Below are 26,707 nucleotides of genomic sequence, written 5' to 3'. Positions count from 1 at the left end.
TCATAATAGTGTCAACAAATTAGGATAGCGTTGCGGAGTGTGATGGAGTCGAAAATGTAAGCCGAGGAAGAGGCGTTTTTAAATTGTTCAATCAAGCAAGGTTTTCGTCTCAGTTAAAATGCTTTCATTTTACATAGTGAATATGCAGTTCCAATTCCATTTGTCAGAAATGCTTCAAAAGACTCCAATTCCGATGTGAAAAAGTACCATTTTGACTCAAATTTCGAATACTTAATTTTTTACTCAAATTCCTGAATATCAATGTTGTTTTGATACCTATAAATATTGTTATACTGAAAGGTATATGCTCAAGACTATCGGGGTTTTCATTATCCAATTGTTCATAACATTAATGTTCAATAAATTTAGTTTTCAAAATGAAGTGTTCGGAATTTGAGTCTGTTAGGAATAATAGTAAAATAGGTATTTCTATATTTTGTTCTATGATGAAAATTAAACAGCAACTAAGGCTAAAAAAGAACAGAGGTGAAAGATCGCCCAACAAAAAAAAATAAATAGAAAGAAAGTGTCCAATACATGACCGCATTGGGAATAATTCGAGCTTTTTTTCACAGGCGGGTCAAACTGTGTTATAGGAATGGCGGATGAAAATGCCAACATCTAGCTCTAGCAGACGAAGTTTCAATTCGCTACTCGGATCGATTTTTCAGAATGCTTCCTCGCCGTCCAAGCCTATGCAATCCCTAACCCTTAGTAAATCTTTTGTTGGCATTTCCGCTTGCACCACCGATTTGCGTTGCCATCTCGAAGCAACTTCAAAAATAACTGAATAAGCAAGGCACTGTCTCAATGAGAAAATCATACATTTATCGGGATATTGAAAATGAACAGTCACACATTCCTGACAATTCAATGACAAGGAATAAATGTGAATGAATTCTCATGACTCGAACTTTAATGGAAGCTTAGATAACACAGAATGAATATGAATGAACCCAGTTGTAAATTTGTTGGACGTCGATTGAATGACATCAGCATCGACAAGCAAAATACATACACTGATAAAAATCTATTTTCAATATCACTTAACAAGCTCAATGTTTCCAAGCTCTGATCGTGATATTCATAATAACACCGAGTTCATCAAAGTTGTCACGACGGATGAACTCTTCCGGATTTTACACACACGGTGGCAGCCGTAATAACGTTGTATACAAATCACTTCGTTTTCACCGTGAAGTGACGTTCGTGATCAGGCCCAATGTCTCTAAATAACCAACAATGATGGATACCCCCTACGATATGGGTATTGGGTGATAGGACTATAACAGTGAAATATCGCATTCCGATGCCATTCTGGAAACAAAAATTGTGACTTCTGGTTAGTTGAAAACGGCACTAATAGACCGGAAAAGTTGAAGAAGTTGAGCTAGACAAGTGACAAAAAAAATTTTAAAAACGGAACCGGAACAGGAAACGGAAACGGAAACGGAAACGGAAACGGAAACGGAAACGGAAACGGAAACGGAAACGGAACAGGAAACTGAAACAGAAACAAATGCTACGACAACGCTTAACGCTCAAATACGCATAACACACGCATAACAGAAAACAAATGGTCAATTTAGAACCACCCTGACTTTTTTCAATTAACGGCATGCCGTGTACTACACTACCGTTCTACGCATTGTTGTCCCATGTTCCAAAATCAGTAACTGAGGAAAACGCAAAGCACAAAGATTTCTAGCACTGTTTTTTTCTGTCTATTAGAAGCTGTAAGCGTTTCAATTTCGCAATACACCGAGTTTTTTATAAGCAGTGAACTATTGTTTGATGAAATGTGTAAAGGTGTCCTCACTGAATCAATCATGCCTGATTACAGGTTCAAAAATTCATGGTGGGACTATTATGCCTAGAATATCACCATGGGACAATTGAACTTGATGTTGTTTTTTGGAATACTGGCTGCCATACAAATTAAACACAAATTTCTGCATTACTCGAGAAATAATCAAGCAAATGAAACCAAATTAGGCATATTGAGGTTGTCGCGGCCCGGACCAGATCAAAGGAAAACACAATTTAATTTTCAACACTTTTTTTTAAATCTAAACAAAACTTTAAAGTCATAAAACAACAAGCATCACTTAACACTAAAAACACTAAACACATTGAAATCGGCATTCCCAGACCTGAATCCGCGCCACCGCATCATTGGGTAGCCAGTCTACTCTAATACTCGTCGGAACTCTGCTCAGGTACCTCTCTGGGCGGAGACATTTTTGGCGCTGTAGGCAGGATTCTCTACTCTACTCATCTCACTTCTGGAACTCCGTTTAGAACATATCTAGGCGGAGACAGAGGTTTTAGGATGCAATAAATGTTTCCATGGTGGTTAGACTCTCCATCCCCCTCTCTAAGGGGGGGCTGCCATACAAATGAAACTCAAATTTCTGCATTACTCGAGAATTAATCAAGCAAACGAAACCAAATTTGGCATGTAAAGGTTTCAGGGTACAATAAATGTTTTTTACGGTGGTTAAACTCTCCACCCCTCTCTCTAATGGAGGGGGGGGCTGCCATACGAATAAAACTCAAATTTCTGCATTACTCGAGAATTAATCAAGCAAATGAAACCAAATTTGGCATGTGAAGGTTTTAGGGTGCAATAAATGTTTCTATGGTGGTTAGATACTCCTCCCCTTTCTCTTAGGGGGGGGGGGTCTACCATACAAATAGAACACAAATTTCTGCATTACTCGAGAATTAATCAAAAAAATGAAACCAACTTTGGCATGTGGAGGTTTTAGGGTGCAATACATGTTTTTACGGTTGTTAGACACTCCACTCCCCTCTCTAAAGGGGAGCTGCCATACAAATGAAAGACAAATTTCTGCATAATTCGAAAACTAATCAAGCTGCTTAATTCGAAAACTAATCAAGCAAAATGATTTCTGCATTAATCGAGAATTAATCAAGCAAATGGAACCAAATTTGGCATGTGGAGGTTTTAGGGTGCACTAAATGTTTTAACGGTGGTTAGACACTCCACTCCCCTCTCTGAGGAGGAGCTGCCATACGTACGAAACTCAAATTTCTGCATTACTCGAGAATTAATCAAGTAAACGAAGCCAAATTTTGCATGTGGAGGTTTTAGGGTGCAATAAATGGTTCTATGGTGGTTATATACTCCTCCCCCTCTCTTTTGTGGAGCTGCCATACAAATGAAACTCAAATTTCTACATAACTGGAGAATTAATCAAGCAAATGAAACCAAATTGGGCATATGGAGTATTTAACGTGCAGTAAATGTTTCTATGGTGGTTAGACTCTCCCCCTTCCCTCTCTAAGGGGAAGCTGCCATACAAAATTAAACGGAGTCGATTTTTTATTTATTTATTTGTTTGATTTTTATTCATGTAACTTAAGGAAAAAATCCTTTTCAACTACGTTACACTGTGGTGGGAAATACTGATAAAAAAAACATATCATTACAAACTATCATGACAAGTTCCTGAATTTTGAATTTAATTCAAACAAATCCTTTACTGCATGCGATCAAGTTCCCCGAGTAGACCCCTTTTAAAGCTAGAAATAGTTATAGACGATTTAAGAGCAGGTGATAAGCGATTCCAATATATAACACCTCTCACTAACATTGATTGCCCATAGTAAACAGATGAATGTTGTGGAATTAAAAAACTCACGGTTCTCGTGTTTCTCATAAACTGAAGTTGTTCAAATAGGTACTGTGGCACGCCACTTTTAACAATTTTAAAAAAGTTTATGCATGTACCATACACATAAAATTTGGTGAAACTACATCCTAATAAAGTGCTATGTAAGTGTGAAACACTGGAATATCTCGATAGATTGTATACATATCTTACACATGAATTCTCGCGTAACTTTTGAAAAGGTCCAATGTAACATTTTCGCCAACTCGAGAAAAACGTAGTTGAAGACCCGAACATTATTTCGCGAATTGTCTTAAAAGCTATCAATCTTTACCACTGTTTTCACCACTAGCTGTCAAGAATAACTCCGTAAAACCAATCGTAACTATTGTTCCGTGATTTGAGATTAAGGTTGAAGCCTCGGAGCGAAAAATGTTACATTGAACGTTTTGACTGCCCGCGTTTGCACATTGGACATATTACGTTGCACTATAAAAAATTGAAACTAACTAATAAACAACAATCCAAATATCAGCATTTCGTTCTAAAGACTGATTATTATTGTTATCACTCGTTGAATTGCACTGAAATCGATAACAACACCTGTAAGAAACAAATTCCAAAACGACCGAAGTACGACTGCGAGTTGTATTGACTGCTTTGTTACTTCGGACGTTTCGGCCGTCGGAGGAAAGTGGCGTCCGAAGTAACAGCCGGGTGCTTAAAATTCGAATCTGTACATTGGATATTTTTTGTATCGGCGACAAAAAGATGAAGAAGATAGATACGTGAACGATTGTTTTTGTAATACATTCAATGATTGAAAACTAATAGCGTGCATCCATTAACTCGATTTGTTTACATTTGTTACATAGGACCTTTTCAAAAGTTACGCGAGAATTCAAAGCAACTCTTAGTCTGTTGAGCGCGGCCGCAGAAGCATTAGTATAAATGAAATCTCCGTACAAAAAATGAGGAAGAATCAACGACTTGAATAATTTTATTTTCGTAGATGTTTCCAAATGCCTAGTCACTAAATTCAAACGTTTTAAGGCGCCGTAGATCTTACCACATTGTGAATTGATGAAAACATCCCATGACAAATTAGATGTAAATATAACACCCAGATTATTGAGTTTATCGACATATTCAACAAATTGTCCATCAAAAATTATTGGAGGTGGTGTAGGTGTAGTTTTCTGTTTGCAAATAAGCATTGCTTTCGTTTTCATAGGATTTACTGACAGTAGGTTTGTCCGGGACCATTGCAGAATATTCCTCAAGTCATGATTGATATTTTTAACCATGTCCGCCAAATTAACATTGACGGGAGCGCACAGATATATTTGGACGTCGTCGGCAAACATATGAATGGAGTAAAACTCGAGAGTAGATGGTAAGTCTTTAATAAAAAGCGAAAACAATAGTGGACCTAGGATTGAACCCTGGGGTACACCTGATTAAATATAGATATAATATAGATTAGAAGATCAATCAATGAACAGTTCTGCGATTGGACCCTTGAACATGCTTATAGTAAGAAAACGTGAATGTTTGAAGGTATTGATAACAAAAAACAAAATTTGGACGGGACGAAGTTTGCCGCGTCAGCTAGTTATGGATAAAAACATCGTTTTATGAAGAAAAGTGAAAATTGGCAAAAAATAACAAATAACTATGCGTAGAACGGCAGTACAGGTAACAGGTAAATTGAATTTATATAGCTTATTTTAAAAAGTAGACCATAAGCAATCGAAATTACCTAGTTTTGTAATGTTTCGACATCTACAAAAATATTTAACTCATTTTCCGTACAGGTCAAAAATTTTGCTTTTTTACGCATTGAAAACACGAAACGGCGCCAAAACGCTAGAATGAAGGGAGCTGGAAAAGGTCACCATACAACCAAATTTTCAGCATAGTAAAACCTTCCATTTGACACTAGAAATTCGGTACATAGTGCCATTTCCGAGATCCAAGGGGTGGTCGGATTAGGGCAACCTTCCCCTATGTACGATCGAGTTACAGCTGATCGAATAAGCCACACGAATTTTCATCTGAGGATAGTTTCTGAATCTCTGCAAAATCGCCTTAGTACTGTTGGCCCCATTTGCAGATAGTAACTGGTGATTAAAATAACTTACTTACGAACACGTCAAGCGGAAAACGACCAGGATTGAGGGCCAGGAAGTAAAATTTCACTACGATGCGCATGTTGATCCATTCAAATGACAGTTTTCCACCCACGAAAACCTTTGAGGCAGCAGGAGATTTCAATTAGCGGTAGATTTAGTCAATTTCGCGATAATTTGAATGGTTTTGCGCTTTTTGTACCACATCGAGTCGAATCACGCATTGTGCGAAAACCAAACGAATTGAAGCGTCATATTCACCAATGAAAGATTATCACTTTCAAAATGGGCTGATGTCAAACAATTACAGCGCAGGCCACTAGGGGTGCTGGTAAGAAATGAGCAGTAAATCCGGATATAAGTCAATGAAGCATTATCATTATATCGATATTGTGAAATTTTCCAAAAGCATATACAAGGAAACTTCGATATAACGTCACTCGATAACGTACACATTTCCAAAGTGCAAAGGAAAAAAAAAATCAATATTTTTTTTCTGATAGAACAATAAACTATCTGCATTGTGATCCTAAAACATGTTTTGTACCTTCAAATTATCCCAAAAAACAGCTGGTTTTGTAATTCCGGATTCTAAATGAATCAAGTTTTAATCAACAGCACGAAGGGAAACATCATGAGAAAGGCTGGCTTGAGCTTGGGTAGACTGTACAATTCGTAGTTGTTCTTCGTGATTCACAAGAACCAACCAAATTGCACACAGAACACTCAGAATGACGCTTGAGACTAGCAAATCATTCTCGTTGTGCAATTTTCGGTGATTCGAGCTTTAAATGGTCAATAACGACGCCGGCCACGTCCTTACACTCACCAGGGGAAGGGAAGGAATGTTAGTATGATATTCGCCGCCCGAAGGCCAGAAGGGTCGCCTCTATAGCGTGGTTCCCTAGCGTTTATCATGGGAGGGATAGTTGTTAGTGGGGAGAGATAAAAATCAGGATTCACTGAGGTAAGTGATGTGACTATATAAACACGAATTCTTAACTATTCGAGGAAATGAAATTTCGAAAATAATATTCATTCTGACCTGAGAAGGTCACTGAGAAAGCTCATTCAAAAACTCTCGAACTATGTATTTTAATTCGTCACTCGTATTGCATTTCACTTTTTCTCAACTGTTTTGACCGAGGATATTTTTGGCAACCTGAGAAGGTCGCCGAGAAACTACTTTCATATTCCTCGAGTAGACGATATATATGATTACAGGTGCGCCAAAAACCCTCTGCTCTGATTCCCAATAATTCCAGTTCTAACTAAGAATAGATGAACAGCAGCAAAAAAAAGGCAAGAACACAAGAGCAATCCCAATCGCGCAGCCCGCCATGATGCGATAAAAAGGCTGAAAGAAACCAGCCCTCCAACTCCATGCCACGTCCGTACATAGAGGTAGAAAGCTGGTCTCCCCCAACCCTCCCCCCACATCACAACAAACTGCACGACCACGACCGCCCCATACTCCCAGCTCCTTCCCAATGCTATCAAATCGAATAAATCATTCCCAATATGAAAAAAAATCGAGGGGTTATATCCGAGACACTACCGCTTAGGACGTAGGACTACGCAACCTTTTTTTTTAATTTGTTGGATTATCATTTCGGATATTATTTGCGAATACGTCGAAATTCCATAAATAACTCTTAAGTAAAAATTTCCGGGGACCCTGAAAAGTTTTATAAAATCATTTCCAGAAGCAACGATTCTTTCTTGCCTTTGCGAGAACAATACACTAATTGGTCATATGTCACAATTTGTTCCTTTATATCAATGCACGCATTGCACTGAGTATTTAACGAGAGACATCTTCCGTGTAGTGATCCCCGATTTTTGAAATTAATCGTTCATCAGCTAATCGAATTATTTTCAGCAGTTCGTTATTCGATACGATTAATCGACCCAAATAATCGATTAATCGATTAATCGCAATACTGAGAGAAATAATCCGTCAGACTAATATTTCTCATTTGCTAGAAAGCCATATGGAATCAAAAATATGTTAATTCCACCTGAAAATCAATTATTATCCTTTACGCTCCCCTAAAGTCGTAAAGAATGCTCAATTCGCGTTGACGGCACTGAGCTTCGTTTATGAACTTACGGGAGCGTCAAAGATAATGATTGATTTTCAGGATAAAACTGCAACGGCCGTACGTTTTTTTCTCAGCGTTTGGATCGATTAATCGACGTAAATTATTCGTTCGCTTCGATTATTGGTTGTGCAGTATTCGTTCGATTAATAATCGATTTCTGTAGGAAGTATTCGATTAATCGATTAATCGAACGATTATCGGGGATCACTACTTCCGTGCATCGCCATTCAACAAGCATAAAACACGCGTCTAACAGATGCACACAGTTGCAGCGATAAAAATGAAACAGCTCGAGGGAAAACATAAAACACAAAACGAGCAGACTATACGACCTTTGTTGTATTGTTGTGTTTCTTTCGACCTTTTCGACCTTTGTTGTGTTTCTATTCTAGCGGCTGCATAAGTTGCCCGTTATTGACAGATCTGTTTGGGAAAGCACGCAAATGGACAGAACAAATGTATGGGGGAATGGAAATGCTTCCAATTTTCATCAATTTAAACCATATTCAGACTATGGCATTGTGGTGGATACCCGCCTGATCGATACATTGTATGCGCGCTATCAGCATAAAGCGCAATCCGATACTTGAAGAATGAGCGATTGTTGCTTATGCTGACGGCAGCGAAAAGGATCACGTAGCCATCCATTGCGAGCATAGAATAAGCACATAAATGTAAAATATGAGTTTGAATAAAAAAGTCTAATCGCGACCGTGCTGGAAGCAAGACGTGCATTCTCAACTTAGAACAACGGTATCACATCATAACCCCCCAAGTCCCCCAGGAACTTGTCAGCATTGTAATGTATAGCATATCAAACAAATCTTAGAAAATTTCCAATTCGATTGATATGCAAATCTTTAAGATCCATTCGCAGCAAAAACAGTTATTAACGTAAACTTTATTTCATAAAAACGTGACCTGTTTTCTGATTTGGCACCCTTAATGTAAGACGTAGTCCTGCGTCAAAAATTGTAATGAGTTGTATCTAGCACACGACCGCAGTTTTCGATGTAGAACTACGGAATTATTTTATTCAATCCACTTATTTATCACTTCGAATATTATTTTAGAATGCATCGAATTTTTTATAATATCTTTTTAGCTATTTAATTTGTTATTACTTCGGTACTCGACTCAACTTGAAAGAGTCGAGTGGAGTCGAAAACTATCAGCATTCGTTTATTTGGTTCAATTCGCATCAGACTTTCTCCTTCCCACTCAGATATCGATCACAAACTATGAACCCTTTTGCTTCTAAATTCCGCTTGAGATGTGATCGAACCCTATAACATGCAACAGTGAGGTTACCCTACTGGAATTTGAAAGCATACTTTCATGAATTATACGTTTATCTAAATAAATGCAGTGTATATCTATATTCCAAAATTTTGGATACTCTTCCATATCCGCACTAGCCCAAAAAATTCTCGTATGCTGCTTTTCTTTGTCGTAGTACACCTTGATACAGAGGGCTTCCTCTCCTTGTATCGATCTGTGTGTATATGTGTGTGAAATCAGCATTAGGCATGGATGATATCCACTCGTTGTGTTATGCTAGCTCACTCGCATCTGTGTTTTCGTTCTATTCTATTTTTGGTTTCCGCCTCTAGCCCCGAGAAGGGCCCTTGTGGAAAGAAACTCTATTCCATACTCCTCCTTCACCCGGCAAGAAAACAATCCTCTCCCGCTCGGCGCTCTGCGGCAACCATGTTGCTTCGATGACCACCAAACAAGAAGTGGTGTGGCTTCAAATCGCGGATTTAAACCAAATATGTTGAAAACGGGCAGAAACTAGTGTATCAGTTGCTCGTTATTGACAGCTCTGTTCGGGAATGCACACAAATCGGCAGAACAAATGTATGGGAATACGAGAATGCTTCCAGTTTTCATTAATTTAAACTGTTTAAGCATTAGTGCATTGTGCTGTATAGTATATCAAACGAATCTTAGAGAATTTCCGATGCCATTGGTGTGCAAAGTATCAGAATTTGTTCGCTGTGAAAATAGTTATTAACGTTAACTTTATTTCACAAAAACGTGACCTGTTTTCTGATATGGCACCCTTCTTGAAAGACGTAGTTCTACGTAAAAAAATGTTTGTGTTGAGAATAAAAAGGGGAACTTAGCTGATTTTGCCGCGCTCAACGATGATTTTTTTTTTCTGTGATACATTCACTACCAAGTAATACTTCGCACTCGATATAAGAAAGACAAGAACAAACACATACACTTCACTATGTATCTATCAAGCTAATGCAAGCGAATCATTCACCACACTAGTTGGAAAGGAAGACGCAATAAAACCAAACCGAACACGCCAATAATCGAGAGTGCAATGAAAACTTGAAAACTAAGTTTCACTACCACATGCGAAGTATAAAAATAGCTTCGTTCAGTATTTCATTTCACAAAATTATAAACATTTTGACGTTGGAAAACTTTATACGCTCCATAATCACTAAAGTGAGCTCCCACTTTTCCGTGCATTCCAAAAACGTTTAAAGACACTGCGCACAAACGAATACATTTCTTCGATATGTTGCTCAAGCCCCTTTTTCAACACAGTGACTGGGAAGAAATTTCGAATTCGTGAATTTAAGCACTTTTCACGACTATATTTAAAATCTGCATTTAAAACAATGAGAGCAAAACGAAAACATATTTGTTCCTATCTCACGTAAACAAGTAATTTCAAACGTAAGTATGCTCGGAGCAACAAAAAAAATACGTCCGCACCCGACGACTGCCCGATCCGAGCTCAGCTTCGTCTTCTGTTTGAAATTATTCATTAACTTTACTAAATCAGCAACACAATAATGTATTATAGACTACGTTTGTAAGTACTTTATTTTGCTTCGATATAACGTACAATTCGATACAACGTACAATTTTGAAAATGAAAAGTACGTTATATCGAAGTTTACCTGTAATTAGCCTGCCTCCAAAAGCATAATATGTAAGCAAGTCCGCAAAAATGTTTCATCTTATCAGTATACATACCAGTATCAGTATAACGGCGATGTTCCGCACTAATAAAACCATTTCTTCTGAACTTGAATGACATTGTGAAACAAATGCAAACAGAGTTGCCAACCTTCCAGTTTTTCCTGTATATTACCCGTTGTTTTGAGCGTGCCAGTAAAACAACCAAAGGCATAGAAATTCCCCTTTATTTAATTTTCACTTTTTTATCCAGCTTCAAATTTCGGCTTTTTAAAGTTTTTTGCTCTCCAAAATTATATTCTTTGCTTCCAGTTGTGAGAATCGTATTCCGGTTCACTCATATCGAAGACCCCAATGACGTTGATCGTCTTTCTCTATCCATATCTATCTATCTGCTATGAGCAGGCAGAAGTACGGTATGGACGGATTTCGCGCCAACTCGTCTATGGGATTGGCATGCCCCTCTCAGAACTTAATGAAACTTTCTGGGCGTGAAGACGGAATTTGCTGCAAATGATTGGTTTGCACTATAATATACCCTATGCAAAATATTAGCTCACTCGGACTTCAATTACTAGTGTCCAAGACGCCGAGATTTGAGTTTTTTTGTAAACCGAAAAATCTCCGGAAATCGGGGTTTTCGAAAAAAAAAATTATGCCAAATGTCTTTAAATTGCATGACACGTCGAGATTTACAGTTATCTCAAAACATTTTCGCAAGCGCTGTAAAATTATTTTTTTTGAGATAACAGTAAATCTCAACAAGTAATGCGATTTTAAGACATTTGGTATCAATTTTTTTTAAACCTTTATTTTCGATGGTCTTTCGATTTTCAAAAAACTCAAATTTTAATATTTACGACACTAGATGAAGTCCGAATGAGCTAATATTGAGCATAGTTTCGCAGCATGTTTCGAATGAAAAATCAAGATAACTATTTTTATTGTCACCAAAACCATACTTCTCGTCTCGTATTCCGAAAAAAAAAGTCCCGAAGTGTCGTTTTTGGACCTTTTTTTTTTAGATGACACTAGATCTTGACGTTTCGTGCAATTTTAAGACATTTGGCATCAAAATTTTTTCCTTTACTGGCCTTTGGATGATTTTTCGATTTTCAAAAAACTCAAACTTTGACCGCTTTGCGCCACTCTCCCTTAAGTTCGATTGAGTTTATATTTTGCATAGGGTGTTTTTTCGAGGTGGTGAACATTTTTTATGGGGTAACTTTTTGAAATACGAGATGACAATTTTCATTGGCACCCTAATGCTCAGTCATAGGCAGCTTTTCTGACATGAATAGCACTAATGTTCCCAGAGGAACTTTTACCGCCTCAACGAACGTATCAACTAATTGCGTATCAACCGCTCACGAGTTTTCTCGTGTTTCGCGTTTCGTCTATTACGGATGGATCACGAAATAACCCGTGCTTTCTACACTTGATGGTTAAATCCTTCGTTTGCCAAGAATCTAACAAGGCGTACCGATGGCTCGTCTTCGTCTCATCCACATCGAAGGAAACGATTTCATTCGTGGAATCCGAACAAATGAAGCATTCAAGTTTACCCCAAAACGTGCGGTCCTTGATGTGTTAAGAGGGGTGATATTCCAGTCGTGAAATTCGAATGAAACCGAATTTCATTTTCGAGGGCTTTTCGAGAATCCCATTTTTTATCGAGTTATAGACATGAGTACAGCCTTGACACGAAATTCTAACAAACGCGTTTTTCTCGAAACTAGTTTTCTTCAATCTGATGTACACGATATCTCAAGTTCTATATTGTTGAGATTATATTTTCGACAGGACAAACTAACATCGTTTACCCTAATGAAAACCGAGGCGGGTGGAAATCAGAAAAAAAAACCTAATCGTATAGAATGTTGCATCCAAGCTTGTTTACATCCAAAGCATACATGAAAGGTTACTTTCATGCAAGTTCATCTCAGACCCATGCGAGTATTATACAACATTAGGTGCAAAATACAAAATGATTCATGTTCTCTCTCTTCGTTATATCTGAGCTCTTAAATAGATAGCGTTGAACAGACGCGTGAAGTCACTTTGTTGACACGCCGCCGCGAACACGTTCTGCCTTGGAGCTTCATTGAGTGAACAGATGGGTTTATCCTGTGAAATCAATTTTCCCTACAATTGGTCCCGTGATTTCTATTGTGGCGAGATGTTGAATATCTCCGTCGAGCTCAACTGCCCAAAAGAGATGACTATACAAGGTGAGCGTGGGAGTACGAAAAAGTGTTACTGTTACTAATCATTGCGAAATTGCAAATCTAGCGATAACGTTGAATGTGTCTTGTTCGAGCCGAAGGAACCAAGAATCGTTCACGTTCAGCCGGTACATCGATGATCGGGACTCGGAAGTTGAAGCGGAAAATACGCGCAACACCGAAGGTAGCGCACCGCAAACGAACATTGATCTACTGAATGGAAACGGTGGGACCCGTCGATATCCTGACTCAAGAAGACTATTAACGAATGCTCGTTTCTTTTAGGATGCCCCATCATGCTAGCGCCGGGCACGTATGTGTTTGAGGTGGAATGTCAACTGCCGGAAATGAGCGTTGAACATGTCAGTGATGACGACAAAGTAGGGGAATACAATTTCACAATTAGAGTTCAAAAAGCTCCTAAAACCGACTGTGAAAAACAGAAATGTATGTCAGTATGTGATCTTTTGTCGGCTATCAGTCGGAAAGAAATAACTTTCGTGTGGCCAGACGAATTTGTTCATATCTCAAACTTTTCCATTGCTTCAGCAATTGTCAGTTGGTATTATGTGTCAAAAATCGCTTCTCAAAATAATCGACACTGCTCATCTGAGTGTGAAAATGATTGTCTGGAGAACTGGCTTGAGCCTATAATAGGAATACCCGACGAAGAGGATGGTGGGAGTTGATATATTTGATATAAGGATAGAATCTACCGCCATTGTTGGAATACTCAGAAGACTGAATTAGGTGATTTCTTCCGACAATATTCCTGCTGGTAATAAGCAGTGTTATCGCAGTGATGCCCTCTACGATCTACTACGTTGTTAAGTTTGGACTGAATTTGTTCAATAACAGTTGTTTGTAAACCTATCATTTAGTTAAGTATTTATCCGTTGTCTAATTTTATTTAGTGAAAAAAAAAACGCATGTTACGTATAACGAATAGCACAATACGAGATGGTGAATACATTAAATTTTCTTTATGCTTACTGAAATCTTTTGTAATTTATTATAGAACATTCAAATGACGTTTTTCAAATGGGATTCATTGCCTGCAGTACCAATACGGTCTACAGGAATAAGGCTATTTGTATTTAACTATTTTTATTGGTTCCTCATTTTTCACAAACATCATTCTTTGTGTGGACACCGACTGGACAACATCGTTACTGGACGAGCTGGACGGCGAGGGATCGAGTGCCTTTCTCAAGGCAATGGGGGCGGAGGTGTAATTGATCGGAATACATGTCATTCGATCCAACGCATGTTTGTCAACGTGTAGATATTCAGTTTATTCAGTCATCTGTCAAAATTAAAACTCGAGATTAAATGACGTCAGCAGATGTCAATCTTCTTCCAAGAAACCAACAGAGAGATCGGAATTTCGGAATGAGATTTCAGTCATATAAATTTGTTCAATGGTTTATGGAGTATGATGGGTAAGAGTTTGAATGAATTTAACGTTGTAGGGAGATTCAATTCGTTCGAACTCTGCACCGTGACACAATTGAAACTGAATTCATGGTGATGTCGTGAAATCGAATAAATGAGAAAGTGTCTGATTTAATTGTTGCTGAGAATGATGATCGCGTCTTAGAGATTCAATGTTTTGGCATGATTATTGACGACTAACTCTTGTTGTGTTTGCTACATTGAAAATATCATGCAGAAAAATGTCTAGCCCATGTCTAGTCATTGACCATCGCTAGTCATAACTTTTTTCTATCTTCCTGGCAATTCACGAATCCTTTTGTGGAAATAATTGGCCGGTTTGTCGGCTAACTACGAATCGTTCCAATTTTTGACTTCATCAAAATTGGAGAAGTACTGGTTAACCAGACCATGTTGCATTGATCGAAAAAGGTTGTAATCGGACGAAGCAATGCCTGGAGAATACTGCGGGTGGGATAGGACCTCCCATTTCAGCGTTTCCAAGTATGTTCTGACCGGTTTCGCGACATTTGTCGTAACGGACCCACTTTTCATCGCCAGTAACGATACGATGCAAAAAAAAACCTTTCTTTTATGCCGTTGGAGCAGTTGTTCGCACGTGAAAAAACGGCGTTCGACATCTCGTGGCTTCAATTCATACAACACCCGATGTCCTATCTATTGAATCATTCCCATTGCTTTTAAACGATCGTATATGATTTGCTGAGCTACTCCAAGTGTATCTGCAAGTTCTTGTTGCGTTTGTGACGGATCTTGAACGAGTAAAGCCTCTAATTCTTCATTTTCAAACTGTTTTAGCGGTCCGGAACGTTCTTCGTCTACCATGTCAAAATTACCACTTTTAAACCGTGCAAACCACGTCTGACACGTTCGCTCAGTTGGAGCATGGTCACCATAAACGTCCACCAACATTACTTTCCACGGCTTTTTTCTTCATATTGAAGTAATGAAGTAACACTTCCCGCAAAAACACTCTCGTTGGTATGAAACTCGACATATTCGAAGTGGCAAAAAACTATGTTGTTTACGCTTCAACTTTTTGCCATTTTGACATATACTGAGTATGGCAGTATTCTACTCTAGAAATTAAAAAAAAAAAACTTTTTTCATTCATATTTCTGTAGTTTAGGCATTCAAGAATATACTCTAGACAGCCTAGAAATCCTTTTATTTACCAAGTAAGAGCCATTATAGTTATGTGGTATTTGACCTGGTACGGTCATAACAATGAACTTCAAACGCGTTTTCTCGAAACCATTTTTTTCAAACTGGAATACACGATATCTCAAGTTGTACTGAACCGATTCATGTTGAATTTATATGGATACAATCTGCAGGCATCTCTCTATCGCATGAACCTCTAAAGATGATAATTTTCAAATTTTACTATTTAAAAAAAATGGGAAGCGTAAGAAAAACGTTTGAAACCGCATTTTGTCAAACGGCCAACATTTTGTCAAAACAGCTGTTTTTGACTTGTCCGAGGTACAATGCGATAGCAGCATCTTCAATGATTCAGAATCTGTTCGTTTTTTTTTGTTTCAGAAAACCAGAAGGGCTGGAATAGTGTACGCCATGGTACAACTTTTTTTTTAACCCTCTCACTTCATCAGCTCTACTCTAGTTATGAATATTTTTTCTCCGTCCAATTTTTGTTGTTTTATTATTAAAAGATAGATGAACAAATAATGGTATAATAAATAGTAACAATATTCTTTGTTTTATTTTTACGGAGCTCGAAAAAAACGTCCGAAATTCGAGTCTCTACACCCTCTCAAGGTGGTCCGAAAAATCAACGTTTTTTTCCTTTTTTTCAAAAATCATTGTTTTCCCGTTTTTCCAAAAATGGATTTTTTAAAAAAATCATAACTTTTGAACAACTCGGCCGATTTAGACGATCAACGCATCAAATTGAAGCTAATGAACTAGTATTCATTCAAAATATACTACACTTCCCACAAAAACTAGATTTTGTTTCCATATTTATTGATTGTATTTGTTTTTTACATCGTCTCGGAACCAAGGGAGCTATATTCTTATATTTTTTTTTCCGGAAAGTTGGAGGATTTTTTGCATAACATATCCAAAAATCGGAGGGGGCTTATTTTTTTGTTCTTGAGTTATGATTTTTCAAAAATTACCGTTGGTCCGAAAAATCAATTTTTACCCCTTTTTTCCACCACAAAAATTCATAACTTTTGAACAACTGGACCGATTCAGATGATCGATACATCGAATTGAATCCAAAGAGCTGGTCTTGTTTGGCAAACTATTAGACTTGGAAAAAATCGGATTTTGTTTTCATAATTATTGATTGTAATTGTTTTTTCATGGTTTACATGGTTTCGGAACCAAGGATATCATTTTTTTCATATTTTTTCTATAAAGCTGAGGTTTTTTCACTTAACTATCCGAATCAGAGAGGTGTTATTTTTCGTTTTCCAGTTATGATTTTTCAAAGCTAACATGTTTTCAGTTTTCGTTCAATATTCCTATAAGAGTAGACTACATCTATGTGACTAGAATTTTACGCTAGTATGATATTTTCTCCAAAGCAGAACTACTCATTGGTTTCAAAAATCATTCATCTGAATCGGCCCAGCAGTTCAGAAGTTACTAATTTTTGAAAAAAGTCATTTTTGGGGAAAAACGGGAAAAATGATTATTCAGACCATCGGGTAATTTAAAAAAATCATAACTCAAAAACAAAAAATAGCGCCTCTCTGATTTTTGGATATGTTATGTGAAATACCCTCAGCTTTCGAGAAAAATAATGTTATTTCAGGAACAAAACTACCGCTTCTCCCTCAAATCTGAGAACCACTATATCGGTTTGGCAAGGAATGGCTGAATATTGAAATATTAGAATGGGGGAAAAGTTACACATTATTTTTTCGGGAGCTGGCTTTAGTGATCAATATCTCGCGTAATATCGATAATAGAATTTCAAGTTTAGGCTCATTGTAAAGGTGACATTTCATACTTTATAATTATAATTATTTTGCTGTTTTTTTGTTTGTTCCAATCAGTTGAGAGTTACAGGGTGTTAACAATGGAAGTCAACTTTTTATTTTATAAATTTGAAAATCCAAGCCAGGCAGCTGGAATTGTGAACTGTGTTTATGGTGCCGATACTGCAACAGTAAAATACGTGCATTTTAATTTATTTTTGAAAATTTCCAATTTTTTTTTCAAACTTATCTCACTTTGTAACTAAGCGAACCTAGCCCCCGGGCTTCTGAATGCCATAGGGGGACTAGGCTCTGCGGAATGCACGTATTTACATGCTCGTGCTTTTTAGTCCTGAACGAGGAATTGTCGGACAATCGCGCAGATACTAAGGATAACCCACTTTCGGATGCCGGCCAATTCCTTCGCCATGTTCAACATCTTTAGCGCTTCCAGAAGGGTCTTCGGGACAATTTCAGTTCCAGAGATAACGACTGGGACAATTCTGTTATTCAATTAAAAAAAAAATTGTTTCAATTTTTTTTTCATTTTTTTAGTGCAATACATTAATATAAGATCTCTACTGTCAATAAATCGTTTGTTTGTTTCTCGTTTGAAGCTAGCGATTGATCAAAAACTTCCAGAATTGGCCAACAGAAGAGGTCTTGTGTTCCATCAGGACAACGCAAGGCCACACAATTCCGATAGCTTCATTGGGATGTTTTAATGCATCCATCATATGATTCGGACCTTGCACCAAGCGATTACCACCTTTTTCTCGCATTGCAAAATTTCCAGAGTGATAAGGAATTGGGACCGAAAAAAGATTGTCAAAATCTATTGCTAGAGTTTTTCGCTAATAAGGACCAAGACTTCTAAAGGGCGAACACGAAATTATTGCGACACGTTTAACAGGGCATAACTTTTTTACCATTGGGTAAAATCAACCAAATTTTGCACACTTTCTCATTGATGTGTATTGTCTACATGCTGCCAAACTCGAAGTCGTGTTTTTCGATTCAACGAAAATGGAGGTGAACCTACGCGAGTCGAGAGAACAAATTCTTTCCAAACACCAAACACCTGTCGCACCGGCAGTTGGGTAAAATGTTGAACATTCACCATTCAACCGTCTCCAGAGTGTTGAAGCGGTTCCAGGAGCGGTTGACGTTGGACCACGGCAAAGGAGCTGGAAGAAAACCGGGACCGGAGAAGAAAAAGACGGAGGGAAAGGTGAAGCGGATGATTAAAGCAAATCCCAACGTCACAAGCCGTGATTCGGCTAAAAAGATCGGCATGTCGCAGAGCTACGTCCAGAATGCAAAGAAGAGAGCTGGACTACATACATACAAGGTACAGAACTTCCCAAACCGCGATGAGCGGCAACAATCGACGGCTAAAACTCGGGCACGGAAGCTCTACGAGAAGAAGCTGACAAAATATGGCTGCTGTGTGATGGACGACGAAACGTATATAAAAGCCGATTTTATGCAAATTCCGGGGTTGGAGTTTTTCACCGGCAAGAGCAAGTTCGATGTGGACGACAAATTTAAGAAGAAGAAAATGTCGAAGTTCCCCTCCAAATATCTCGTTTGGCAGGCCTTCTGCTCTTGCGGACTGAGGAGTGAGCCTTTCGTGACAAAGGGCACAGTAAATGGCGAGATCTACAAATCTGAGTGCCTCGAGAAGGGCCTTTTGCCGTTCTTGCAGCAGCACGACGAAGCTCCGCTATTTTGGCCAGATTTGGCATCATGCCACTATTCTAAAAGTGTCCAATTCTGTCCATTTTGTTCCAAAGGACATGAACCCGCCAAACTGTCCGGAGCTACGCCCGATGGAGCAGTACTGGGCAATAATGAAGCGGGAACTTCGGAAGAGCAAGAAGACAGTCAAAGACGAGAAGGACATGCTAAGAAAATGGAAAAAAACTAAGAAACTGGTACCGGATGACACTGTAAAGACTTTCATGGAGGACATCAAGCGAAAATGCGTTCAATTTTACACTCGAGGCTCCATCGATTAACTTTTCTTTTGATTTTTGAAGTAAACATATGTATAAAACTACCCTAAAATTTTGGTTTGATTCTAAACGTTATAAGAAAATTGGCATGACATCTTCGGTGTCGCAATAATTTCGTGTTCGCCCTTTATGCTAGAGACATTATGAAGCTACCTTTAGAATGGCAACATGACGTCTGGTCAGTTTATTCTAGAGTCACACTAATAGAAATGTCGAAGTTACGTAATATATATCCGTTTGATGCAACGGGACATCGCTACATTACTTGCTCTTTTTGGAGATCAACTGGGAGAGCATAGATTGCTTGTTCCGATGGGACAACCAGAACGCGGGTCTTTTATTAAGGGGGTAGTACACTATGAACATAATAAAAAGTATGTGATTTTCGTGATTTTTTTCAACGAGAAAATAAATATTGATTAATCCGATATCACAGTTTTATTAGGTATATATTACATAACGAACAAAAAATATATTGGTGTCCGGTTTGTTGAACCCTAGCAGCGAAAACCTTGTAAACTGGTGGTTCTGCAAATTCTGCAAGTTTTTCTAGTGGACCGATTTCAACCAATTATTTTTCTACGTAATCTTGGATATGTCCTGTCATCGTACGTAGGATTTCAACACTGATTTTTGGCGAAATGGCGACATTTTATGTAAAAAAAAATGCGTTTTTGCCTAAAAAAAACGAGACAAAAACATTCACTAAAATTTTATTTAGACTTAGGCCCACTAATTTGCTTGTAACTTCAGAACTAGAGATGGGCAAATCAGCTCATCATGGTGAGCGGCTCAGAGCCGTCCACCTCATACAAGTGAGCTGCTCATTCGGAACAGCTCTTCAGCTCAATTGAATTATGCGGCTGTCCACACAACTGCATAACTACCATGGGACATTTTATAGTGTTCATTTTCTTAATAGACGGAAATCAAAAAAATAAACGAATTTAATTTGTAATTGTACACAAACTAAATTTAATATGGATTCTAGTAATATAATATACAACAAATATTGAATGCTGAAATCCAACATAGAAGATGCTTAGGATATGCTGAACTTAAACAACAGATGAACCAGCAGTAGCCAAATAAAATGCCTTCAGAAATATTGGCTGACACAAAGTTTTTTGATAAAACTACCGAGATATTTTTTTTTTGCATCCAAGTATATAAAAATAAATCCATTAATAGGCGCAACGAGGTAACAAAAGGACCATTATCAATCACCAGCATTTATGGCGGGTAGTTTTCTGAATTGTTTTGATTCAGCACGCGGAAATAAATTTATGTGTTTTAACATTCATGTTTAAATAACAATATAATATAGTAATTCCATTTACAAGTATATAATAATTTTTATTATTTTGTTTGGCGATGTAAGAAAAAATTTAATGGAACGTTTGAATATCTTCAAAACAAAAACCTTTTTCCTCTCTGGCATCTCTGCTAAAGCTAAAGAACGAAGAGGGACACACGAAAACAAACTGACGTCATATCATAAAGCGCGGGAGACGAAAAATTCTTCCGCGTCTCAAAATTCACACTCTCTGCTGCTTTTGCGCTCCACAGCTATGCAGCTCATCAGCTCAACAGCTCATCAGCTCATCAGCTCAACAGCTCAGCAGCTCATCAGCTCATCAGCTCAACAGCTCAGCAGCTCAACAGCTCTACAGCTCATCAGCTCTCCGGCTCCGTAATGAACTGATGAGCTGCGTTGTTTTGATTGCGAGCCGATCCGAATCCGCTCACTACGATGAAGCGATTCGAATGAACAGCTCATGAGCGGATGGCACATTTCTATTCAGAACGGAGCATCGGACAAACCTGGGACAGAAACTACAGTAAAGAAGACATCCCAGAGAACGTCAGAAATATTTTGACGTAGGACTACGTCTTTCATTTCTATACCGGGGTGTAAAATCAAAGTTTCGAAAACGAAAGCGTTACGCCGGAGACCGAGATTTTGAGTGTTAATAGCCTCTAAACAACTGAACGAAATGGTATGATAAACACTCCATTCGAAAGATAAAATGTCTACGCGTTCCATACTTGTTACTTTCTGATCCAAAAACTTGTTTCAATAGTCTTAAATTTGCTTTCAAAATAGGCTATTGAAATCACCAATCGGTATATAAGCGAGCGCCGCTCGGAAATCCACTCAGTTCTAATTGTACAGCGATTGGAGCATGTTGTCGCTGTTGTGGTGAAGCTCTTCATTTATCATGAAAGCGCGGATGAACGGTGTCACCAAGAGCCTGTTTTTGCACCTTAGGCCAGAAGGGAATCCATCAGGAGGAGAGTGATGCTACAAACGGTTCCCCGGGAAGATCTCGAAACAGCCGCTACACACACACACACACACATACACGCACGGAATTCTTTCCGTTTGGATCGAGAAAGATCCGGAAAATAATCTGCCAGTTCCTCTAGGAATTTAAAAATACATTCATGTGAAAGAGTTTATTTGAATGTTTTCTATCCATGTAACACTGTGACCAAATATGTTTCAATCAAGTGCTATTAACAGATGGTTATCGAGTTAGCATTAACCACTGGTGGGCTTCCAGTATCGAGGAAAATGTGGAAATATCTAATCGTTACTGAAAATAATCTGCCAGTTCCTCTGGGAATTTAAAATTACATTCATATGAAAGAGTTTATTTTAATGTTTTCTATCCATGTAACACTGTGACCAAATACATTAGGTTTTGCGATTTTTCAATCAATCGCAATCAACAGGATAGCTTCTGAAGATTATTCTTCCCCATCAGTAGGATATTTCCGTATCCAATATTGGATACATAAAACCTTGTGCCTCCAACGTAACGCTCTCGTTTTCGAAGTTCTCCAAATATTCATTCATTCAGAATGAATTCAGATTCAACTTCATACAAATGATCTCTAAATCAACAATAGTCCTACGTCACCCTTGCGGTTATACCATAGATATAACCCACTTCCTGTTTTTTTTAAAAAAATTCTAGTTTTCTAGTTTCAAATTTCCTTTAAGTCAATGCTTGACATTCTATGTCTCTAAGGATGTACCGATCTGAATCATATTTCGGACGCTTAAGCCATATGATGCAGAAAACAGATCTAAACATTACGCACAGGTATTATTTGGTTGATATTTTTAATAAATTAGTTCAATATGCTTTTAAACTTTCTACTTTGATACCTATTTTATTCAAAACATAAAAAAACATCGAATAAAATGCTTTTCAAATGAACCGAATAAGAACTACGGACACTATTTATAAAACAAAACACATTATTTTGTATTTTTTTAACGAAAATTACATTACACTTGATTATATTTTATAGTCAACTACGGAACACTTACCAAGCAATCACAGTAAACTGTTAACGATGATGAGAACTGATGAAACACGGGAGAAATTTAAATACCGTTCTGAATCATATTTCGGACACTTTGTTCTAATATCTTGAAATGCTTAATGCACTGATGATATAATTATCAAATTAATATCACAATTACTTCTTTAGAGTAATCCCTTGGGTACACTATCATTTCACATGTGAAACGCATTTGAATTATAACATTTTCTTTCTTTTTTTGTTTTTAAGAGGCTTTAAACTTTGCAGTTCATTCGCCTCTGAATTATAACATAATCGGCAGAATTCTTACAACATTACTCATTATCGTTTGTTTTTGACGTTTCCTTAGCGTCAGCACGTAGAATTTACCGGCTCATAAATAGGTATTTAAATTTCTCCCGTGTTTCATCAGTTTTGATCATCTTTTTTTTTGGCACCGGGACCGGGACCGGGATAATTTTTTTTTTTTTTTTTGACGTAGGACTACATCTAACCGGAAGATATAGGGGGTGAAATGGAAATCTAGGCACTGAACAAGTAGGAAAAAATGCAAGATTTGGAACGCTTATAACTCGAGCATTTCTCAATAGATCGCGAAGGTTTTTGCATCAATTGATAGAAAATATATCTACGCATCTATCATAACGAATAACATTTCATTTTTCTTGAGATAAATAATTGAATAATTGTGAAATATCAAGCATTGTCAAAATGCACTATGTGCCCATTTTTGATTGGTCCATTTTGTGCTCCTCAAATCGTACCGACCAAAACGGGCAACCAGAGCAGCAGCGAAATAGAATGAAGCACGATTGGAAAGGAAAAAAAATAAACGAAACATTGGTCGCAGTCATGCGTAATTCTCGAGCCAGCCAGTCAGCTTAAAAATCCCCGCTCCACTGCCGTAACGATCATTCTTATTCAAACCGTATACCACACCGGTTCGCATCACAACACATCAACAAACCAACCCAAGCAGCCATGTCTGGACATGGTAAAGGAGGAAAAGTGAAGGGAAAGGCAAAATCCCGCTCGAACCGTGTTGATCTGGAGTTCCCCGCAAGGGTAGCTAGGCCGAGCGCGTTAGTACCAGTGCACCAGTCCACCTAGTCGGCGTTATATAGTTTCGGCCGCCGAAGTGATCGAGTTAGCTGGCAAAGCTGCTCGCGACGATAAGAAAACCCGCATTCAGAACAGAACACATCAAGACAACAACAGGCAGTTGCAGCGAGTGGCAAACGCAATCGCAAAACGGCATCAGGTAGCAGAAGAAAAAAGTTTGTTCTTTATACAAACTGCTTTGGTGGCAAATCCAGAACAAGGCGGCATCGAGGGCGTTCGAAATGGTTTTTTTCAAAACCACGAGTACTAAGTTTTCTAAATTGGAATCATTCCATAAAACAAGGCGCTTTTCAGGGCCATTAAACCTTCCAAAAAAGAGTTTAGGAAATACAGTTCAATGTTTTCTAAAACAATATCCAAAATAATAATAAAACACAAATTAATTTTTTCATAATTTGTTTGCCAGGATATGATGAGTATGTGAATTTGGCAGTTGTTCTGAGCTTATTGATTTTCACCAATTCTTAAATTGCTTCTAGATTGAAAGTACATTAATTTACACTTATCTCGACATTTAGCTAATTGGACGGACCTGTAATGCGACATATTTAGTTGGACATTTTTGTAAACATAGAGTTCGGGGTCCAAATTATGACCCTACATTGAAAGTCGACATTGTACCACTGTCATCGCAAATGTTCAATTACAGGTTAAAATTACCTCCAATCCGATACTGAGTGGTGGTAATGGGACGTGCCATTGAATGCAATTTACTGTAAAATATGTAACAAGCTGGATGGGAAGAAATTTTCCAACTGTGAAAGCTGTGGCGAGTGGCAAATGCAATCGCTAAACAGAAAGGTTTAGCCGAACAAGATGGGGATATCGAGTGATAACAAAACAATAAACTCTTTAGATTGAAGATAATTTTGTGATCCTGAAAAGGACCCTTTTTAGCCTGCATGTGAATCCAACGAGCGAACAAATCGTAATGAATGTATTTTTCTTCTTCTTTCTTTGTTTTTAAGAGGCTTTAAACTTTGCAGTTCATTCGCCTCTTTGTATTTTTTTGCCATCGCTCCCTTTTAACGCTCATTCGTTCGTCTCGTTGGACTCGCCCCTCTGGCTGAGTCTGCTGATTTGTCTCTATCCTGTGAGTGTGTACCGCTAGAGTACAAAACACGCGGACCCCAAAAAAATATCTTATTTTCTTTCGAACCGTAAACCCGTGTGGTTGTCCGGCATCGGCATCGTGGACGTAACAAAGGAGGACAAGTTAAGGGAAAGGCAAAGTCTCACTCGAACCGTGCAGGTCTCCAGTTCCCTGTTGGTCAGATTCACTGATTGCTCCGCAAGGGTAACTAGGCCGAACGGATTGGTGCCGGAGCACCAGTATACCTAACAGCGATTATAGAGTTTCGGCCGTCGGAGTGCTCGAGTTGGCTTGCAAAGCTGCTCACGACAATCAGAAAACCCGCATCAAGAACAGAGCAGCTTCGGTTCGGCGCTCATCAAGGCAACAATTAGTTTCAGTGAGTGGCAAAGTGTTTCTCCGGCACGTCGCATTAAATGTAATTTACTGAACAACATGTCACAAGCTGGATGGGAAGAAATTTTCCAACTGTGAAAGCTGTGGCGAGTGGCCGAACAAGATGGGAATATCGAGTGATAACAAAAACACAACACCAAAGGTTCTTTTCAGAACCATCAACATATTCATAAAGAGTAAACAGTAAACTAATCCATTTTTCAGGTAGATAGGTAGGTATTCACGTAGGAGAAGAAAATAAAACAACATATTTAAAATATATCTTTAACAAAAGCTGTCCCCTTTGTATAGTCCTACGTCACTCCGGTTATGTCCCCGACATTACCCACCCGTCTTTTTTTTTATCTGTATTATAGTGACTTTCAACTCATTTGGCTGGTTCGTCACTTTAACTTCCATTTTTGGAAGAATGTCGGGAGTGAGAATTGAACTCCGTGACCTTTAGCGTAAGAGGCATGGATGTTACCACTACGCCAGATCGCCTCCCTCAGTTTTGATCATCGTTAACAGTTTACTGTGATTGCTTGGTAAGTGTTTCGCAGTTGACTATATAATATAATCAAGTGTAATGTAATTTTGGTTCAAAAAATTACAAAATAATGTGTCCGAAATTTGAATCCAATCTGTTTGTTTGATTCTGATTCACTTCATTTGAAAAGCATTTTATTCGATGATTTTTTTTTATGTTTTCAAACAAATAGGTACCAAGTAGAAAGCTTAAATGCATATTGAACTAATTTATTAAAAATATCAAATAATACCTGTGCCTAAAGTTTAGATCTGTTTTCTGCATCATATGCCTTAAGCGTCCGAAATATGATTCAGAACGGTATTGATGAACGGGTAAATTCTACGTGCTCACGGTAAGGAAACGTCAAACATTAACGATAATTAGTAGTGTTATCAGATTTTTGCCGATTATTTTATAATTTAAATGTATTTCTTGTATGAAATGATAGTGAATCCAAGGGATTACTCTAAAGAAGCAATTGTGTTATTATTTTTATAGTTATATCATCAGTGCATTAAGCATTTCAAGATATTGGAACAAAGTGTCCGAAATATGATTCAGAACGGTATAATTTACTTTATTGTAATAGGTACGTGGAAATATTTCCTATCGATTTGCGCGAATATCTCTGCGAACTATCGAGAAATGATGTTGCTTAAATCGCAACTTTTCCTCTCTCCTCTCTCAACAGAAAAACAAAAAAAAAATCATGAATATGATGGAATTCAATAGTGGTATGTGACCATTGGAAACGGTGAAAAAAAAACTCAGCAATG

General features: G+C 37.9%; 1 protein-coding gene across 1 annotated transcript; it reads left to right on the top strand.

The window, feature by feature from the left end:
• Positions 1-12,902: 12,902 nt before the first annotated feature.
• Positions 12,903-13,930, top strand: LOC129773622 (uncharacterized). Its single transcript, XM_055777262.1, has 3 exons — positions 12,903-13,052; positions 13,114-13,272; positions 13,332-13,930. The coding sequence occupies exons 1-3, from the start codon at positions 12,938-12,940 to the stop codon at positions 13,733-13,735; spliced, it is 678 nt and encodes a 225-aa protein (XP_055633237.1). The 5' UTR covers positions 12,903-12,937; the 3' UTR covers positions 13,736-13,930.
• Positions 13,931-26,707: the final 12,777 nt, after the last annotated feature.

Source organism: Toxorhynchites rutilus, chromosome 3 (genome assembly GCF_029784135.1).
Source record: "Toxorhynchites rutilus septentrionalis strain SRP chromosome 3, ASM2978413v1, whole genome shotgun sequence".
Lineage (NCBI taxonomy): Eukaryota > Metazoa > Arthropoda > Insecta > Diptera > Culicidae > Toxorhynchites > Toxorhynchites rutilus.
This window is presented reverse-complemented; position numbering and strand designations above follow the sequence as displayed.

What these genes read in the sequence shown, in the direction of transcription:
- LOC129773622 (XM_055777262.1), top strand. Translation starts at nt 12,938, where the DNA reads ATGGGTTTATCCTGTGAAATCAATTTTCCCTACAATTGGTCCCGTGAT. An exon ending in AAAAGAGATGACTATACAAG is followed by an intron (nt 13,053 to 13,113) that starts GTGAGCGTGGGA and finishes TTGCAAATCTAG; the next exon opens with CGATAACGTTGAATGTGTCT. An exon ending in TGATCTACTGAATGGAAACG is followed by an intron (nt 13,273 to 13,331) that starts GTGGGACCCGTC and finishes CGTTTCTTTTAG; the next exon opens with GATGCCCCATCATGCTAGCG.